At 41.1% G+C, this 18,961-nt stretch overlaps 1 protein-coding gene across 4 annotated transcripts in view; it reads left to right on the top strand.

Moving 5' to 3' along the window:
* Positions 1–264: 264 nt before the first annotated feature.
* The window catches only part of YBX1 (Y-box binding protein 1), a 31,697-nt gene continuing 13,000 nt past the window's right edge, over positions 265–18,961 (top strand). For 2 of the 4 annotated variants that reach the window (XM_072609724.1, XM_072609723.1), the window contains exons 1-4: positions 265–1,212; positions 1,865–1,928; positions 15,628–15,661; positions 18,785–18,874. In XM_072609724.1, coding sequence (XP_072465825.1) covers positions 1,047–1,212; positions 1,865–1,928; positions 15,628–15,661; positions 18,785–18,874 — 354 coding nt within the window. In that variant the 5' untranslated portion in view covers positions 265–1,046. The remainder of the gene's footprint in view (positions 1,213–1,864; positions 1,929–15,627; positions 15,662–18,784; positions 18,875–18,961) is intronic. The other 2 variants (XM_072609727.1, XM_072609726.1) reach the window with 1 other exon arrangement.

Genomic DNA, 18,961 nt, shown 5'->3' with positions numbered 1-18,961 from the left:
TACAACACACTGGGGAGGGTGAGCTCACGACCCCAAGGGGCGGCGCTTTTATCTGCCGTTGACGATTAGGAAACTGCCCCCTTCCACCCGCCACTGCCCTCCCAGCCTCCTGCCAGGCTGGGCTAGGCTGAACAAATCCCGTTCCTGCACGTGACGGCCGAGAGGAAGGCGATCACTTTCCTCCTCATTCTGGCCATTATCAAAAATAAAGTTCATCGTAGGATTTCTCTCCACGATGTTCATCCCTATATCTGGGCATTTCCCTAATATAATTAAAGGAAAACTGCTGCCTGACGCTTAATAGGAAAGGGCTCAGCGTTGTTCGTGTCACAAGATAAATGGCCGAATTAGAAAAAGAAATAAAATCCACAATCGGGGGCCCCTGGGTGCCCGCAGCCGGCCATGTGGACCCCGGAGGCGGACGGCCGAGGTGTCATGTAGACAATTTTGCCCCCCCCCTCACTTCCGGGGATGGTGGGGCGTGAACCCGGAGCAACTCTCTCCCCTTTACCCTAGTCGATCCCGAGCGCTCTATGCCGGCCCAGTCAACCAACCTCGACCCAGCTCGCCGACCAGAGCGCTCGGGACTAGGCTGGGCTTGCACTACACCACGCTCCGAGTCACGTTCCCTCTGCCCGCCCTCTCGGGTACTCTATGGTTCAGCAGGGGCTTCACTCTAGTTCTAGTTCCGGTCTCGGTGGCGGCGGCGGCGGAGGCTGGAATTGCTAGTAAGTTGGACAAATTACACTTCCGAGAGCCAATGAGAGCGGGGGAGTGATGCGCCCCTAGCCAATGAGAGCTGGCGCTTCTGGTCAGGTGGCGGATTGATGGCATTTTGAGCCAATGAGCGGAGCATAAGGCGGGTCGCTCGGAGGGCTTATCCCGCCCGTCCCGCCATTCTCGCTAGTTCGATCGGTAGCGGGAGCGGAGAGCGGACCCCAGAGAGCCCTGAGAGCAGCCCCACCGCCGCCGCCGGCCTAGTCACCATCACACCCCGGGAGGAGCCGCCGCTGCCGCAGCAGGCCCCAGTCACCATCACCGCAACAATGAGCAGCGAGGCCGAGACCCAGCAGCCGCCCGCCGCCCCCCCCGCCGCCCCCGCCCTCAGCACCGCCGATACCAAGCCCGGCATCACCGGCAGCGGCGGAGGGAGCGGCGGTCCCGGCGGCCTCACATCGGCGGCGCCCGCCGGCGGGGACAAGAAGGTCATCGGTGAGGGGCATGGTCCGGGCCCGGCCAAGCCCGGGGCCGGTGGGGACGGTGGGGGGGGACCGTTAGCCGAGGGGGGTGCGGCGCGCGGCATGGATTCCGCGCGCTGCCGCCGCCCTCACCTCCTCCCCTTCCTCTCCCTCCCTCTGCGCGCGCCGGCCGAGTGTCCTCGTGCCCAGGGCGCCGCGCCCGCGCGCCGCCTCCCGCGCCCCCTATGGACCCCCGCGCGCCGCCGCCGCCGCCGCGCGCCCACCCGCCCGCCCCTCTCCCCTCGCGCGCTGGCCGCCGCGTGTGTAACGGTTTCCCGGCCTCGGGCCCTCCCGGGCGGCCACGCGCCCCACGGGCGAGCTGGCCAGCGCCGTGGTGCGGGTCCCCTCCCCTTCCTGCACGCTCTCCCTCCCTTCCGCGTGTAGACCGAGGGCGCGGTGCCCGCCCCTCCCGCCGCCGGCCTCCGCAGGCCGGGCGGGGGCCGGCGCGCGCCTTCCCCTCACGTGCTCGCAGGGCTCTTGCGGCCTTCCCGGCGGCTGCGCCCGGGTCCGGCGGCACCCCCCCGAAGGCCGCGGGCCGGGCGGCGGGGCTGGGGGGAGGGGCCGGGCCTCGGCGGGGCTCCGGGCATTTCTTTTGTAACCTTGGATTCCTTCTTTTTTTCTCCCAGCAACGAAGGTTTTGGGAACAGTAAAATGGTTCAATGTAAGAAACGGCTATGGTTTCATCAACAGGTGAGAGAAAGCTAGAGCCGCTCCGCCCTGCCCCCGCATGCGTCCTGGCCCACGCTTGCCACCCCTGACGCGGCCCGGGCCGTGGGTTCGAGTGGTCACTGCCGGGGACCGCAGAGCCGCGGGCCGGCAGCCTCGTGCGTGGGTGGTTTTGGTAACAGTTGTGTCTGAACACGGACTGTAGCAGTCCGACGTGTTCTCGGTTCGAGTGGTAAGTCGGTAGCGGTGGAGGAGCCCTCGCTGGAGGAGCTTGTCTCTTACTGTAGCACATGGAGCAGAATCCGCACAGTAGAAATCCCACCCAGTTGAAAATGTCAGAACCTCCTGAAAAGTCTTCCTGAAGGATTCCCCTTGTTCTGGTTCAAATAAATATGTTATCGTGATACATTTTTTTTTTTAATAACATAATCTTTGTGAGGATGGTGTTCAGAGACCTAACTAACATTGCATCCAATTAACCTTTTTGGAAGGGGGGTAGTCTTGGGTTTGTGGTGCAGTAACGTAGTGAATTACTACATATTATAGCAGGGTTCAGCTGTCTACATAATTTGGAGTAATTCAGATTGAGGCTAACCAAATTTAATATAAAATGTTTTTTCTTTAAAAAATTTTTAGCTTTTCCAGTTTATATTTGTTTTCCCTGTTGTAGCAGCGTACGTTGGTGCTCTTGTTCCCTTTCTTTGTCTGACTCTAGGACCAGCAGTAGGGTGAAATTACTAAGGAAAATGGCAAAATAACCATTTTTTCCAAAACTACAAATAATAGTCTTCTAACTTTTGCTAAATCTTCAACAACTGTAGAGCCTTTCTGATTCTGCAGCTTGGGGAAGTTGAGGCGTGGGCTATAGAATTTTGATTTGAGGTAATGTATTGTCCACTTAGTATACAAAGGTGAAGGAATTGACCTATTTGGGGACAGGAGCTAGGTGGCTCCTGGAGTCAGGAAGACAGTTAAAATCTGACCTGACATTTAATAGTTGAGTGATCCTGGACAAGTCACTTGACCCCTATTGGCCTTGTTTTCCTTATCTGCAAAAGGGAATACTAATGGCATGTGCCTCATAGAGTTACTACGAGGATGAACTGTGAGATCATTGTCAAGTCCTTATACAGTACTTGACACACACACACACACACACACATACATGTATACTTTATGTAAGATAAGCACTATATAAAATTTAGCTATTAATGTTGTTTTATTATTGCTATTAGTGTAGGATACCTCCCTTGAATTTTTTCTAGTAATGGAGGCAGCTATCATGTAGTAGAAAGGGAATGGATTCAAATGCCATCTGTGCTACTGTGTAGTAGTTTGTTTTGGAGGCCCATCTCCTTTCTAGATCTCCATTTCTTTATGTCTAAAATGATGGAGTTGGATTTGATTTGTAAGATGCCTTCCAGCTCCAAAATCCTGTAACCTCCTATATAAATTGTTTCTCATTCAGTCAATTGAAGTGTCTTTTATAGTTTTTGTTGTAATCAAAGGAAACATTTTCAGGATAGCTGCAAGTGCTAGTAAAATAGCCATAAAGCCAGTGAAATCTTGGTTTGTTCTTAACTGGTCGCTGATAGAAGACATACATCTGTACGACAGACTGGGCCAATTAGTGCTTCCCAGGTCCCTCTTCTTGCCCTGGTAGCAAGGATGTATCCAAAGGGACTTGAGACATAATCTCCAAGATATATAACACCTGGAAATTATTGTGATGAATTCCAGGGGAAAATGCAAGCCATGTGATAGCATAGAAAAGGAATAGTTCAATTAACCACAAAATATAAGTAACATACCTAAGGCATGTTTTTTGTTCTGAGGGATTTAATCTCTTATTACATGTGCCTAACTTAGCTTTAACTCGTTAAAATTTAGCTCTGAAAGCTAGAATATATCATAATTATAGATGTACCTATATAAGGTTTCTCTAACCAAGGGCACAGTAGCTTCAATGACTTATGTTTTAACCAAACACCATTGATGTAATATATAGTCTGACAAGTCCGTTTGCAACATTTTTCCTTTGGGACTAGCTATCTCATAGTGCTAGACATTCTGTCTTAGTTTAGTGGGCTCATAACAAGTGTTAAACTTTCTGTTTTCCAGCTACTAGGCTTTCAAGGATGTTTTGAGGTTTTACTTGGTTGAAATTTCTATTTTGTAGATCTTATATGGGTTATTTCTATAACCTATTTCTAAATGCAGCTGGATCCAGAGGGCAGTGTGACCTAAACTTGAAGTTTCAGTTTTAGGGGCTTTTCTCTGAATCTTTCCTGGTGATATATCTTACTGTTTTGCCCTTATCATATTCATTATATATTCTCTTAGAGTTTTTTTTTTTTTGTTAGATAGTTCACTTATCAGTGGTTACACTTTAATCAGTGGTTGCAGGATCTAATGTCTCTGGTGCTTTTTTTCCATTGTTGGGAGCAGGGTTCCTTAAAATGTGCCAGTGATGGCCCCTGGCTTATCTTTACATGTTTGAGTTTTCTCCTTTTTTATCTTTTTCACAGATACTTGATAACTAAAATAATTATTCTTTCTTTGCACTTATTCTAATCCCAAAAGGTTTTTTAGGGGATGGGGAAGAGGTCAGGGTTTTTTGTCCTTTTAACTGCTTCCATAGAGTTTAAAACAAAATAAAAAAATATATGGCACTGTGACAGCTAAGTGAACAGTGAAGTGGATGGAGCATTGGATCTGGAGTCAGGAGAATCAGAGTTCAAATCCATTCTCAGACATTTAACTAGTTGTGTGACCCCTGAGCAAGTCACTTAACCATAGTTATCTCCCCAAAAACTGAAACCTCTGGCACCTACCTTTCATCTGTCATTATCCATTACAGGAGAACTTTATATCGTAAACAAAATATTAATTCATCCCTGAAATAAGCCTTTTTCTAATTAGAAACAAAGAGACCAACTTTGAAACCTTCCTTTGAAAATCACTTCCCTATCTTGCAGTTGACTTCTGACTCATCATTTATTATCTTCTAATATACTACCCAACTGGCTTCAGCCTAGATAGATGCAAAAGGAGTAAACTATTTCATTGCATTAGAAAGCCAAATATCTCTTGATCCTTTTATTTGGATTAGTTGGACCTCTGCTACTAATGCCTTCATTTTTCCCCTCAGTGGTTTTTGTTTTGGCTACTGTAATGAAATTGTTAATTTGGAGAGTCAGTCCAAATTATGGTTTACACTTTTAGAATTTTTTTTGTAAGAAATGTACTAAGTTTCACAAGTTTATACTAAGAGAGGGAGACAATGGCATTTTCACAATGGTGGAAAGAACGCTGAATCTGGACTCAGGAAGTTGAAATTCTGACTCCGACACTATCTTTGACTATAAGGAAGATAACCCTGAAGCTCAGGTTCTTCAACTGTAACTATTATATAGACTACCTCTAAGACTTGTGAATAAATACCTTTTAAATCTTAAGGCCATAAAAATAGGACTTGTTAAGATCGCTGAGCTAGTATTGAGTTCTGGATTCCATTAAAAGGAATTTCAGCTTCTAATTAGCTGTGTACAGTCATTTCTGTTCTCTAGACTTTAGCTGTTTAGGATGAGGCGATTGTTTCTCAGTGATGCATTTCTTAGGACTATTGATAATAAGCAAGATGCTTACACATCAAGTTGATGCATCTAAAAAGCTTGATAGGGCTTAAATGTTTTAAGCACCTACAGTGTACCAATGCATTATGATTACAGAGACTGAAAGAACTCTTCTTGCTTTTAACAAACGAGTTCAATGGGGGAAAGAAAAGTAAACCTTTTGAGTGCAACCAGTAATAAAGAACACTTTAAAAAAAAATTGTTTGTTTGCTAAAGCTCAGCCCAGGTGATAGTAATGATGGTGATGAGTAAAGTTTGTCCAGTGCTGTAAGTACGTTATCTTATTTGAGCCTCCCAACTTTATGAGGTATAAAACATTGCCCACTTTTACAGATGAGGAAACTGAGGAATCATAGGCAAGGTGACTTTGTCCATTGTTACCCAACTGGTAAGTGTCCTTATTCCAAGTCCATTGCTTTCACTTCTGAACTGACGGTGTGCACTAGTAGGAGTCATGATATTAGCAGCTCCTTTTTCAGTTGGAATTGCGTTTGTTAGGGACAAAGCATGCATAAAGTTTTCATCAACTATTAAAAATTGCGAAGTAATCCAAGATATGAGAGTTTAGAGCTTTCAAGTATCAAGCTCTTAACTTTGTATTTTATCAGTAATAGTAAATTTGTGACTCAGAGGCAATTGTGACATAGTTTGAATTTGAGTCAAAGCTGGATTGAAATCTTACCTCCTTTGCTAATTGTGTGGCTATGAATGATCATAAAACGGCCACATAAATGTCACTATAGTAGATTCATAGATTGTCAGAGGACAGCCCAAATTTGGACGTGATTTACTGGCATTTGATGTATCTTGGGCATGCCTTCAACTAAGCATGATCATAGATTTGCTGAGAGTCCTCTAATTTGTGGACCAAGTTATTTTGTTTTTCCTGGGGATGTGATGGTGTGGCAGGGAACAGAATCACTGCTACCAACTGTCTGTCCTTATGAACTACATGTTTTCTAGTTAACCTCATGTCTTCGAGAAAATTTTGTGATGTAATGGAAAGAACTTTGAACTGAGCTTCTGTTTCTTTGTAAAATTCTAATGTAAATGTGAGGAGTCAGGGTGCTTTAGTTTACAAAATGTTTACACATACATTATTTCATTTGGTTCTACAGTAGCCCTGTGAAAGTGAGCGTGGGTCTTTCATAAGGTTCCTCCTACTCGCAGTTAAGTGTCTATACATTCTTCTTGAGTTATGTGGAAGTACTTTTGGCCTCAGCATCCCCAGCAAAATATTCAAAGTTGACCAGCTTTTCTGTGGATCTCTTGGTCCCCACCTTTTGCTATAACTGCAGAATTACTTATCATTCATATGAATCTAGCAAATAAACCATTGTTGGGCCTAGATTGACTTACTCTGATAGTACTATTATAGTGTGGGCAGTACTATAGAGTATGCTAGAGAAGAAAGAAGAAACAAGATATGTTTCCATGTCCTATTTATAATTGCTGAACAGTGAGACATAGGTGACAAAGGGAAGGTAAGGTGAGTAAAAATAATTTACAGCTATTTCATTTGATACAACAACCCTACAAGGTAGGTGCTATCATCCCTATTTTACAAATGAGGAAATTGAGGCCAACAGAAGTTTGGTTTATCCTTGTCCTTTGTCTTTGAAGAGGACCAGTGACATCACAGGTGATGTCTTGCCTTAAACGTGAATTGGATTTAAGTGAAACAGAGTTGCACAAAGCTGTTATCCCCTTCCAGAGTTATCAAAGTCCAGTGGCAGGACAAGACAACTGGTGATGGCCTGGGATGCATCTTTGATGTCTGACCAAGTTCTAAGCAATCCACAGTGCCTGCTTCAGATGCCTTTGTGGCCACTGGAACAAATTGTTTTCATCTTCCCATTCCTTCGGGGAAAGTCTTCACATGCTTTGGGTAGACATCCCTCTAAGTCACCAATAGGTTTGAGGCCTATGCCTCAGTCTGGTTTAGCTTGTGCTGAGATGGTTACTGAGGTGTGACTGCTGAGCATGCTACAGCTTCTTGGAGCCGTAGTTGAAGCTCAGATGCATTAGGTTGACACCAAAGGCAAATGAGCAGCCCTCTGAAGGGCTCAGCAAGCCCTTCACATCAAAGGTGCTAGTCCTCCCTGAACACACCCTGCACCCCAGTGTCTGAAATTCAGTGAGAACTCAGGGTCTTCCAGGCACAGTACTGTATCTGCAGTGTGGCCTAGTTGGCCTTACAATGTTTACTAAAACCAAATCCTGTCAGGGAAGGAAACTATCCCAAATAGAGACTAGAAATCAATTTTTAGCATGAAAAAATCAGGTTAATCTCAGCAGATTGGATTGTTTCTGCAGTGTAGTGTACTAGATAGTGTAGAGTTATTGAACTGAGATGTATGATGGTATAGTGTTCCTCATAGCAGTATATGAAAGGAGGTTATTCACTGGAAACATTAATATGGTTTCAATAAATGTTCTTAATGTATTTTAAGTCATTAGGTGTATAAGCAACTTTCTAGGACATCTGTGGGAGTATACTTGGCATTTATGCAAGAGTGGTCCTGGAACTGGAGTGTAGAAGAGATCAGGGTATTGGCCCTAGAAATTGGTTTGGACTCAGCAAAGACTTTTCTGATCAATCTTTGGCTTCATGGAAGTGGAATTTCAGGAACTCCTCAGTTTTTAAAGGGCATTCAGTATGTTTGGCAAACTGCTTGCTTCAAAGGTTAAGTTAGAGTAAGGTTTGTTTGTTTTTTTTTAATCAATTATGATTTTTAGTCATAGAAGAAAGATTTTTTTTTTTCTATGAATCTGTACCTGACTGATTTTTTTAAGGTTGTAGTCCTGGTTTGTCCAGTGTTGCTGAGGAGCGGATAGATGTATTCTGTGACTGGCAGTTAAAGAGGATTATAGAAATTACATATATTTTTAAAGTTTGTCACTTCAAAGAGACCTGCCATAGTGATGATCTGGCCTGTATATCTTTGAAGACTATCTCTTTGTTCCATGTCCAAGGAATATTCTTTTTTGTTGGGGTGTGTGTGTGTCTGTATGTATATTACTTCTTGTATGAGTTAACCAGAAGATTTTTTTAGTCAAGTTGTCTTGGCGCTTTTCTAACAATTAAGATTCCCTTTATCTGTTTCACAAGTCCTGGATGTTACACCACTGTTGTTGCACAGTATCCGAAAAGCATTCATGATTGCCACCTTGAGGAATCTACATGCTTAGATCACTAGACTACCTGTTGTGCCTATGCTATTTGAAAAAGATTAAACTCCTACCTTCCTAAATCCTCCAAATTTTTCTTTTTCCTTACAATTTATTTTACAATGGTGTTTTTACTGTCCCTGTAGCTGGCTAATATCAGTGTGGTTTTCCCACTTGTTAAAAGTTATTAATTCTCTAATTGGGCTGCAGTTGAATAAATGTAAAGGTGATAGATTACTGTACCTCTCAGAGCCTGGATTAGGAGGGAGTGGTTTCTACACATTGTATTACCATGCTCTGTGTTCATCCTACCTACCAGTAGTTAGGAAGAATGAGAAAACAGGATAAAGGCATACTATGTAACCATAATAATCAATGGAAAGGGTCTTAGAAGCAAAGCATAGTGGGAAAATGGCTTTACTAAGGAACCGGAGACCTGTCTTTGTTATAGCTGCTAGACAGTTCTGTCATTTTTTAACTTTGTTGCCCTGTAGTACAACAGTAGAAGGAGCACTGGATTTCAGACTTACCTCTAACACTTGGTAGTTTTGTGACCTTTGGCAGGCCATGGTCCATCTCTGAGCCTGCTCCCTGGCTCATCTATTTAAGACAAAGATCTAACTTTAGAATCTTAATTATGTAGGTTTGTGAATTTTGGTATCTTTCAGGTGATCCCAATTTCTGGCATTGATTGTGTCTTCATGACTAACATCATCTTTCCAAGTTGTGCACTAGCAAAAAAAAAAATGCATTAGCAAATGCTTCACTTCTCTAAGCCTCAGTGTCGTTAGTTGTAAAATGGGGATCATAACAGCACTTAACTCCCAAGATCAAAGGAGAAAATGTTTGTAAAGTGCCTAGCATTGAGCTTGGCATATTCATTGTTGGTTCTCTTGCCTTTCTGAGAGCAGAATGTTAAAGCTGAGACCTTTTTGTGAAGGATGGATGTTAGTCTAAAAGTAAATAACCCCAGGGAGTTGAAAAATGTGGCTTATTAGTAGTGGCAGTGCAGAACCATAACTGGGTTTCCAGCCTAGTTTAGTTTGTCAGACAACCTTTTGGGAGATTAGAAATGGAAATGATGTTACTACCAGTATGTCTCTGAAGAGGAGCTGTGAAAGCTGATAAAACATTATCTAAGCACCAATCAAGAACACCTTGAAAACAAGTGTTGTACAATAGGTTTCTGGGTGTGAAATTATTTAATCAAGGGGTTTCTGGAATCTCTCCCAATTGCCTTTCAGTAGATACAACACAATTGCCCTCAGCTAGGAAGGATTGAGAAAGCTGCATGCTTGACAAATTATAGGTCATACACTGTGGTGACAACTTTTCCTGCTATTGATAGCTTAAGTGCCAAGGCTGCACAAAGAATTTTCATGTACAAACGTTGTGACTTGAAAAGTTTCAGTGGCAGTCAACAGAGATAATGCAAAGGAAACCACAATATAACCTCTTCAGTCCATTTCAGGTACTTGGACAAGTTGTTCTCATCTAGCACTGAACCTTTGTCCTCAAATGTAAAATGTTCGTTTAGATGTCACTCTAGGTACATAAATGATCTGTGGAGGGTAGGAAATGATGTGGAATAATGGAGGCTCAAGTAGGGATTTATTAAAATTTGATTTGCAAATGGCAAAGGTTAGGAAGCTGTTGTAAAAGTTGGTGACATAAGAGTAAATTTATGGTGGTGTGCTCTGTCAGCATTCTTTTAGACAGTTTTGCTTTGTTTTGAGAGAATGTACTTTGGAAAATGTCTGTCACAGTGAAATTTAGTGATTTAAGAAAAAATCAAAACATTAAACTTTTGAAGCCTCTAAAAATGAAGTAATCTAATCTAGATGGGGTGTTTTTGAAATGTACATAGGTATATTAAAACATGTGCTAGTTAATAGGCATCATGAGTAGTCTATTGTACTTAAGCAGTTAAACTTTAACTGCTTGATTTATTGGAAATAAGTTATAAAGCTTGATAATATAGGATGTCTGTTATGGTGTGTTAATGTTTAGTAAATCTTTAGGAGACTAAAAATGAGCAATTACTATAAAATTGTGAGTGGCAAAGTACTTGCACCATTCCCCCATCCCATAACCTGCTTCCCACTTCAACTTTTTTTTTTTTTTTTTTTTTGTTAATGATGAACAGAGATTTTGTAGGTGAATGCTGAATTTTGGGCATCCAAATGGATGGTCATCTGCCTGTTCTTAAAGACCCCCTACTAACATGAAATTCCTCTTTGGTTGGATTTTGACTATGTTAAAAGCCATTTACATTTTAGAATTATAGCTAGGGAAATATATGTATTTTTTTCTGTACATGCATTAAGCATATATTAATTTATGTATTATCTGCTGACATTTTAATTCCAAACAAGTTTTCCCTTGTTATTCAGTCAATACAGCATGAGGAATGTAAGTAAACATAATTATAAAATGAGTGGAATAAGAAAGTACTGTTAATGCTGAGAAACTGAGCACTGTTGGGTGGTCGCAAAGATGGTTGTTTTTGTGCTAGATTTTCATAATAAGGAAGTTTTGAAGTGGAGCGTTCTGAGGTTAGAGATTCCCTGAACAGTTTAGGTTGCTGCTGAGGTCAAAAGGGGCAGGATGCATTCATTATTGAGAGTCATGAATAGATAGGCTTGCTTGAACCTAGAGAGTTGGTAGTTGGGTAATGAGATAGAAAAACTAGAATAGCAGTCTGGGCCAAGCAGTGGAGGGGGAGGGTCCTTGAATAACGACTAGGTAGTTTAAGTTACCTGATGGGGAAACGTTGAAAGGTTTTTTAACCACAGGAATGTTGCAATCAAAGGAGATTAATTCAGAAGGCAATGTTTAGGAATAGAGGAGACCATTAGTAGAAATTGGTCAAATTAGAAGACTGTTGTAATCAAAATCCAGAGGGAAGGTATATGGTGATGCTGGACTAGGGTAGTGTTTGTGGGGATAGAGAAGATGAATCTGAGGAAAGTAAGGATTAAAAAGAAATGGTGAATGGGATTGGTGACATTGACAGAAACATTTTAGATGGGGTAGTGAAACTATAAATAGGTGGAACAGAGTTATAATTAGATGCCAAGGTGTTACAGACAAGTGTTGTTTGTCCTTCGTTCTCAAAAAGGATCATGACATCAGGAAGGTGGTGTCATGACTTGCAAGTGAATTGAATTTGAGGCAGGACTGTGCAAAGTCACCAGCCTCACTCTACTCCAGAACCATCTGGGTGTGGTAAAAGACCTTGGCCTTTCCAACAGACAACTGTTGAACAGTAAAGAAAGAGGTGATTGTGGGCTAGAATTGTTAAGAGAAGCTTTTTGGAAGATAAGTTAGATTGGAGAGCAAAGAAGAAAAGGAAGGACATAAATATTACCTTGTGCTTGTCAGCTTTATGTTATGACCATTTGCAGTCATTCTCCGTTAGCCATCATTGTAACATATTATCTGAAGTAACTGATAATCTTCTGCATTTATACAGTAACTAATAGGACATTAAAAATCTGTTATATTGCTTCCAAGTAGCTAAAAACAACTATGCTTAGTAATAGGCGTGATTGCTTTATTTCACTTATGGGACTCATTACTAACCTTCAAAGCCACAAGGTGGGGGGAGGGGTTAAAGATCCTCCATTAGCCTCCCTTTTCATGATTTCAATCCTCATAAATTCAAAGCTACTTTACTTTATGACTGTACCTCATCTCTGACCTACAAATTGTAACTTTGGGGAAAATTTTCATGTGTATGTGTTTGATTGCTTGTCCATCTGTCATGGTGTTAGAGGCCTCTCATGTTCCACGTGTACAAAGCATTGAACTTGTGGGGGCCTAAGAAGAGTCTGTAGATCTCTATTCCAACCTTCTGTTAGAAGCAATATAAGAATTTTTTTGGACAGTATCCATTGAGAGATGATGTTTATTCATTCTTAGACACTTCCAGTAAAGAGAAGTTTCCTATCTTACAAGGCGTTCTATTCCATTTTGGAGCAGGTGTAATTTTTAGGATGTTCTTCATCATACTTAGCCGACTTCTGCCTTCTCCAGTTTTTTCTTTAGAACTGCACAGACTTTGTTCTTTTGCCAGATTCTTTTGCAGGTTTGAGCTGGGATTAAATGGTCTCTGAAATCTGTTTAAATTAGAAATTGTGATTTTACTTCAGCTTTACTGTAGGCTTTCTGTTTTCTGGGGATAGTGCCTCATAGGGTTATATGAGCTCTTTAGATAATAATGAAGGCTAATAATTGAGATATTCCTCTCAGCGTATTACTAGCAAAGATTGTGCAAAATTCTGGCCAGAGAACTTCTCCCCCTCTTCATCTCCACATACCCATCTCAGTACTATTCCTTACCTTACTTGGCTCACACTACTTAGGCACCACTTGTCACTCATATTAAGTATGTTTCTTTTTTATTTCTGCCTTTGCAATAAATTCTTAGCTTTACTAGCATATGCCTGGTTGAGAATCTGCTAGTTAGGTGGGTGACAGCTTGTCAGTGAATCCTTTACAAATAATGAAAAGTTTGGCTACCAAACTCTTGGGTCAGTTTAAGGTTCTGTAGGGAAATTATCATGTGCACCCTTTGTTGCCGTAGAAGACCATGCCATCAGAGAAATGATGACATGACTTGCACTTGACTTTGTTTTGAGTGAAGGAGGGCTGTGCAGATTGCCAGCCTCACTTCTCCTCCAGAACATCTGAATCCAGTGACCTGATACTCCTGGAGTGTCCTGATACTGACTGGAGATGGCCCAGGATGCACTGGGAGACCTTGGGCCCTTTAGGCCAAAGTCTTTGCAGGTACTCACTTAGTCCAGTGAGGCAATGCCCAAATTGAATAGGCCTGTTTAAGAAGTAGCCAGGGCATGGCCCTTTTAATGAGGTCAAGAAAACAAAGACATCAGGCTGGGTGAGAAACAGCAACAGTTACTATTGATAATTACTCTTAAAGCTAGGGGGATCCAGGAGCCCTTGTCAGGGAAATGATAAAATTACATGAAAGATAAAAGCAGTGTTGCTGATTTTAGTTATTGATGGTTCAGTTGTTTTTCAGTTGTCTCACTGTTTTGTTGGCAGAGATACAGGAGTCATTTGCCATTTCTTTCTCCAGCTCATTTTACAGCTGAGGAAAGTGAGGCAAACAGGTTAAGTGACTTGCCCAAGGTCACACAGCTGGTAAGTGTCTCAGGCCAGATTTTACTTCACAAAGCATTTTCTAGTCTAGTGTAAAAACTGTTCTGTGAATGAGGAAGTTAGGCCACAGAGTTGAAATAACATGAACAAACTCACAGCAGATTAGTCGCAGAGCAGGGCTGATTTTAGGTCTTCTTCCTTTGGTTCAATCATGCTGCTTCAATGTTGCCATGAGAAATGAGAAGATATAAGTCTTTGGTTTGTTTTAAAACACGAGAATATTAGGGAAGGGAGCTCAGCAAATCAAGATAGTTCATGTCCCCAAAAGATTTGACAATACAACATAAGGTGTGTGTGTGTGTGTGTGTGTGTGTGTGTGTGTGTGTGTGTGTGTGTGTGTGTGTGTGTGTGTGTGTGTGTGTGTGTGTGTTAGTGTTAGATAAAAAAAACCTTGGCTTTGCAAGTCAGTTTGACTTGTGTTCGAATCCTCCCCCCTCCTGTAAATAACAGACAGCTGTGTAACCTTGAGCAAGTTCCCTAACTTGTCAGCAGTGGCTCGCTCAGCTCTAACATGGAGAAGCACAGCTATGTTCCTTACTGGGAGTTCATTCAACATACCTGACCTGAGTGGTCATCCAACTTGACATAGTTTTTGGCATCAGTATTGGAACAATTCATGTAGTATGCATGCGTTGAAAAGGCACAGTGGCATTGGAAAGAGCAGTAAGTAGGAAATAAAGAGAATTTGGATTCTGTTGCAGTTAGTTACTATTTTAGCCTATGTTCCTCGGTTTCCTAATCCATAAAATTGGGATAATTCTTATTTTGTGTATTTGTAAAGATTCTTTCGTAGGAAAATTTTTTTTTTTTAAACTAATATGTTTATAATTCAGGGGAGGCAAACATTATCTATACTTTACTTGACTGCTTCACTAAACGTGATGAGATTCAAATCAAGCCATCATTTCTATCTCCAGTTAATCCAAGTACCACTTCTTCATATATGTAGTCTCCCCATGTCAGAAGTAATCTCCTAGGGCACAGAGACTGTCTCACTTTATTATAGTACATAATAAATGTTGTCATTCTTTCAAGGATTGAGCTGATGGGACATACCTTGGAGCTAGGTTTTCAGAGCTGCCTCAGCCAATCCTTCTGACTTATCTCTGCAAGTCAAGGTTCTTCATACTGGTTTTGTTTTCTTCTGTGATTTAAGGCAGTAATTTATACCATTTTTATCACATTCCACTTTAAAAGTCAGCTCATCTAATATTCAACCTTTGTGACAGCCATTTTCCATAGTATTTTGACTTAGTTTTCAAGCAATGTAGGTGAGGCTTGGATTGTGTTTTATTTTACTGAAAGAAATTATACATTTATTTTGTTTGTGTTTGGTACCTTTGGGTGGCTTGATGAAGGAAAGTTAGAAATCCAGGGGAATGCCTGGCACACATAATGAAGAACCCTGGCTAGGTAAGCAAATGACGCTTCTTCCATAATGTAGGCTCATAAGCCTCATAGGTCTAATCCCTCCTAATGGATTTTACTTTCTCTCACTTGACTGGGATTTTTCAGAGGAGTTGGCTCCTCTGAGGTTATTGTAATATAATTATATATAAAAATAATTACATGTTATTTTTCCCTGGACTTCACTGGTCCTTTTTTAAGCCTGGGCTCCTGAGCATGGAGGAGGCAATTCTCCATGGAAATAGAAGTGGCAAGTGGCTTCAAAACCCAACTTCTTCATCACAGTGTGTGTCTGACTCATCAAATTGGATTTTGTCTTACAGGAATGACACCAAGGAAGATGTATTTGTACACCAGGTGAGTGATTGTGCAGACATCTACACTTCTGCCTGAAGTGCTATAACCTGAAATCCTGGATTGGTAAATAACCTCCAAACTGACTCCTGCTTCCTTGTTTTCTGAAGTTATAGTAATGTATTTGGTATAAATACATGGGTATTTTGAAGCATGCTTTGTCTTTGCTTTTGTATTTGTATCCCCAGCGCTTAGCACAGTGCTTGGCACATAGTAAATGCTTAATAAATGCTTCCTCATTCATTCATTTTTCGTTCAAAATATCATTAGGAAAATGTGGTAAGAGACATCATATTCTAGTGTAAACTGAAGATGGGGACTTGGAAGAAATAGGATAATATTCCAGAGTCAAGTGTACTTTTTAGTGTTTGAAACCTGAGATAGTTCACTTTCAAATGCATGTTTTAATTGATAGACAAATACTAACACAAGAATTTGTGTTAGTAGTGAATTAGGTATGGCAATAACTTTTTTTAAAAGCTTTTTGAAGAGTCCAAATGTAGGAGGCTATGCAGTTGTTGAGTGTGAGTTAGAAAATTAAGAAATTTTTATCACCTGAAGGTAAGTAAAGTGGAAAAGGGGGTAGCGAGATGGATAATAGTTTAATAATTTACAGATTAGGTAATCCTATTTAAGAAAGAAAAATTGCATTTAAGGTAGTTGTAGTCTGCTGAACTTTTTACTCAAGTAACATTTTTAGGTAGATTAGAAATAGCTTTGGAGTAGAGCAAGCATCTCAAACTAAAGCATAATGCTATAGCTGTAGTTTGCTGTTGGACTTGAGGCTTCCTAAGGCTTTTCCTGAGGGCTACAGCCACCTGTATAAATAAGCCTTGAAAGACTAGATTTGTGTTTGCATGTACACACACTGACAGGCAATGGAATTACTCTGGATTTTGCAGCTTAGAGCCCAACAGTCTTTATTGTTGATCTATCACCTACTCTGCTTAAATCGTTTGATCTTACTCTTGTGTTTATAGCCTATAACCTAGCAAAAACCGAAACACTTAATTATTTCTCTTCTCCTTCCCAACCCCAGGGAATGTGTGAGCCAAAAACGTTAGCAAGCTTTAGAAAAGAATAGAAAGTTTTGTTTAGTTTACTGCTTCAGAGTAATAAGAATAGGGATCTGTATGTTTAGTTATGGAGTTGGGGAGGAAGAGAACAGGATGGAGAGGCAAGGTCAATTTCCAACACCTCCAGAAGTATCTTCACAGAATGATAGGATATGAATTCTCAAAGCATCAGGTGTGCCCATGACCAAATGTAAGTACAAAAACATATTCCAAAACCAAATGTAAATAGCTTTTAATCCATATCATTGCTCCTGTCCATGACAACAGTCAAGTTGACTTGTAAAGATTGAGGGTTTGACTTACCTTAGAACACAATCTCATTTTCCAGACTTGTAAGCAGTCTTGTTTGAATATAACCTACTCTTGGTTATCTGATTTACTTGCTCCCCCTCCCATTTATAGTCCTTATTTCACCAGTCATTAGCCTTTTTATAATAGTATGCAAATTATGTAAAGGCAGTAGTAAAAACTGGTCTGTTTTGCTACTTGTCAGCTGCTTTGGTGAAAAAAAATTAAGAGGTTGGGGCTGTTAACCAAAATAAGGGCTTGGTGTTATTTGTAGATGTGTTATCCATACAATTGTTAATCTCCCACAGCTTCAGGTAATGTAGGTAGCTGTATATGAGGGTTAAAATCTCAGGGGATGGTTTAGATGACATGTTATTTGAGTTGATTCTATTTTGCTGTCATAATATTCAGTTGTACTGATCCACATGTTGTCTGGTAGGGTTTTTTTTCCTCTGTCATAGCAGTGTTGATTGTTTCAGCCTTTAATTCTTGGCTCCCTTCTTTTCTGGATCCTGGGTTTTAGGGGTAGGAGTCCAAGATGAACATAGAAACTTTGGCTCTCAAAGGTTGTAGGTAGTGTTTAGGACCTTATACCTTGTTACTCTTCTTACAAAGCCAACCTTATTTGCAGGCAACTAAAATGTTTAATTGTATAATGGAGACAAATCACTCACTTTATGGGGGACATACTTTGGTTTTCTTTCCCATGGCTTAACTCCTTAGTGCTACTTACCTAGTTTTGCAGCCTAGGGAATAGAATCCTCATTCATAGTCTTTATATTAGTCTGGAATGAGGTGATAGAAATGTTTCTTAGAGTAGGTTTGAATTGCGCATTAAGTGGTTATGATGGCCAATAGACTGAAAAGGTTCTAGTGAATTTCGGACAAGAAAATAACGAAGTTGCCTGATGATATTAAATAATGAGAGGAGTAATTCACTAATGCCAGGCATATCAAGAGCATTCTCTGCGTTTTCCCAGGAACACAGATTTCAACTGACATTTGTGATGGCTTGGTGGGATAATGCCAAGGACCAAGTTGAAACTTGGTCTGTTTATGAGTGGATAAACCAGATCTGCCTGTCATCTAAACCAGCCTTAAGTGGGGCTAGCTTCCACTGTTGAGGACAGACATGGGAAGATAGAGAGCACATTATAAACATTGGATAAATGAACTTGATTTGTCGGAAGCAAACATAATGGTATAAATCTTATCTTTCTCAAACACCACAGCTATCTTTTGATATAAATTAGGAAAGCTGAGAAGGTGGCATGGCATGGTGGATAGAGAACTGGCCTTGGAGTCAGGAAGCCCTGGGTTCAAGTCCTGCCACTGATACTGTACTAGCTGTGTGACCCATAGCAAGTCATGTAACTCCTCAGTCCCCCAGGTCACTCTAAGACTTAATTTGCAGAGAAAGTCTCTACTTTAATTGGTAGAAGGAACTTCTTCACCAGGAACTCATTACAAGATGAAATCACAAGTCTGGTTTAAAAAAATTTAAAAAATAGTGGTAAGCACTGGGTAAATTAGGGGTAAAACACGTGTAAGATTATAGCATCTTAAGTATAGTCTGTGGATATAGGTCTTTTGTTGTCCCTACCTTCCTAAATTTAATGAACTTCTGGTTTCATTTCAATTCGTCTTTAGGTCAAATGTATATCCAAGTATATTCAACATAATAATTAACTCTGGTACATTTTAAATGAAAAAGCACATTATTCACCCCTGTTAATCTAATTTTGGAATGTGATATTACTAGACTGCCATAAAGAAGAATAACCCCAGGAAGTACCTTCGCAGTGTAGGAGATGGAGAGACTGTGGAGTTTGATGTTGTTGAAGGAGAAAAGGTGAGGATGTTTTCTGTGTAAAGGTTTGACTTCAGTCCAGAAATAATGAGTTTTGATGGTGACTCTAATGTTAGATGGGTCAGATGA

The sequence above is a fragment of the Notamacropus eugenii genome, chromosome 5 (genome assembly GCF_028372415.1).
Source record: "Notamacropus eugenii isolate mMacEug1 chromosome 5, mMacEug1.pri_v2, whole genome shotgun sequence".
Classification (NCBI taxonomy): Eukaryota; Metazoa; Chordata; class Mammalia; order Diprotodontia; family Macropodidae; genus Notamacropus; species Notamacropus eugenii.
Note: the sequence above shows the minus strand (reverse complement) of the source record. Positions and strands in the feature narration are given on the sequence as shown.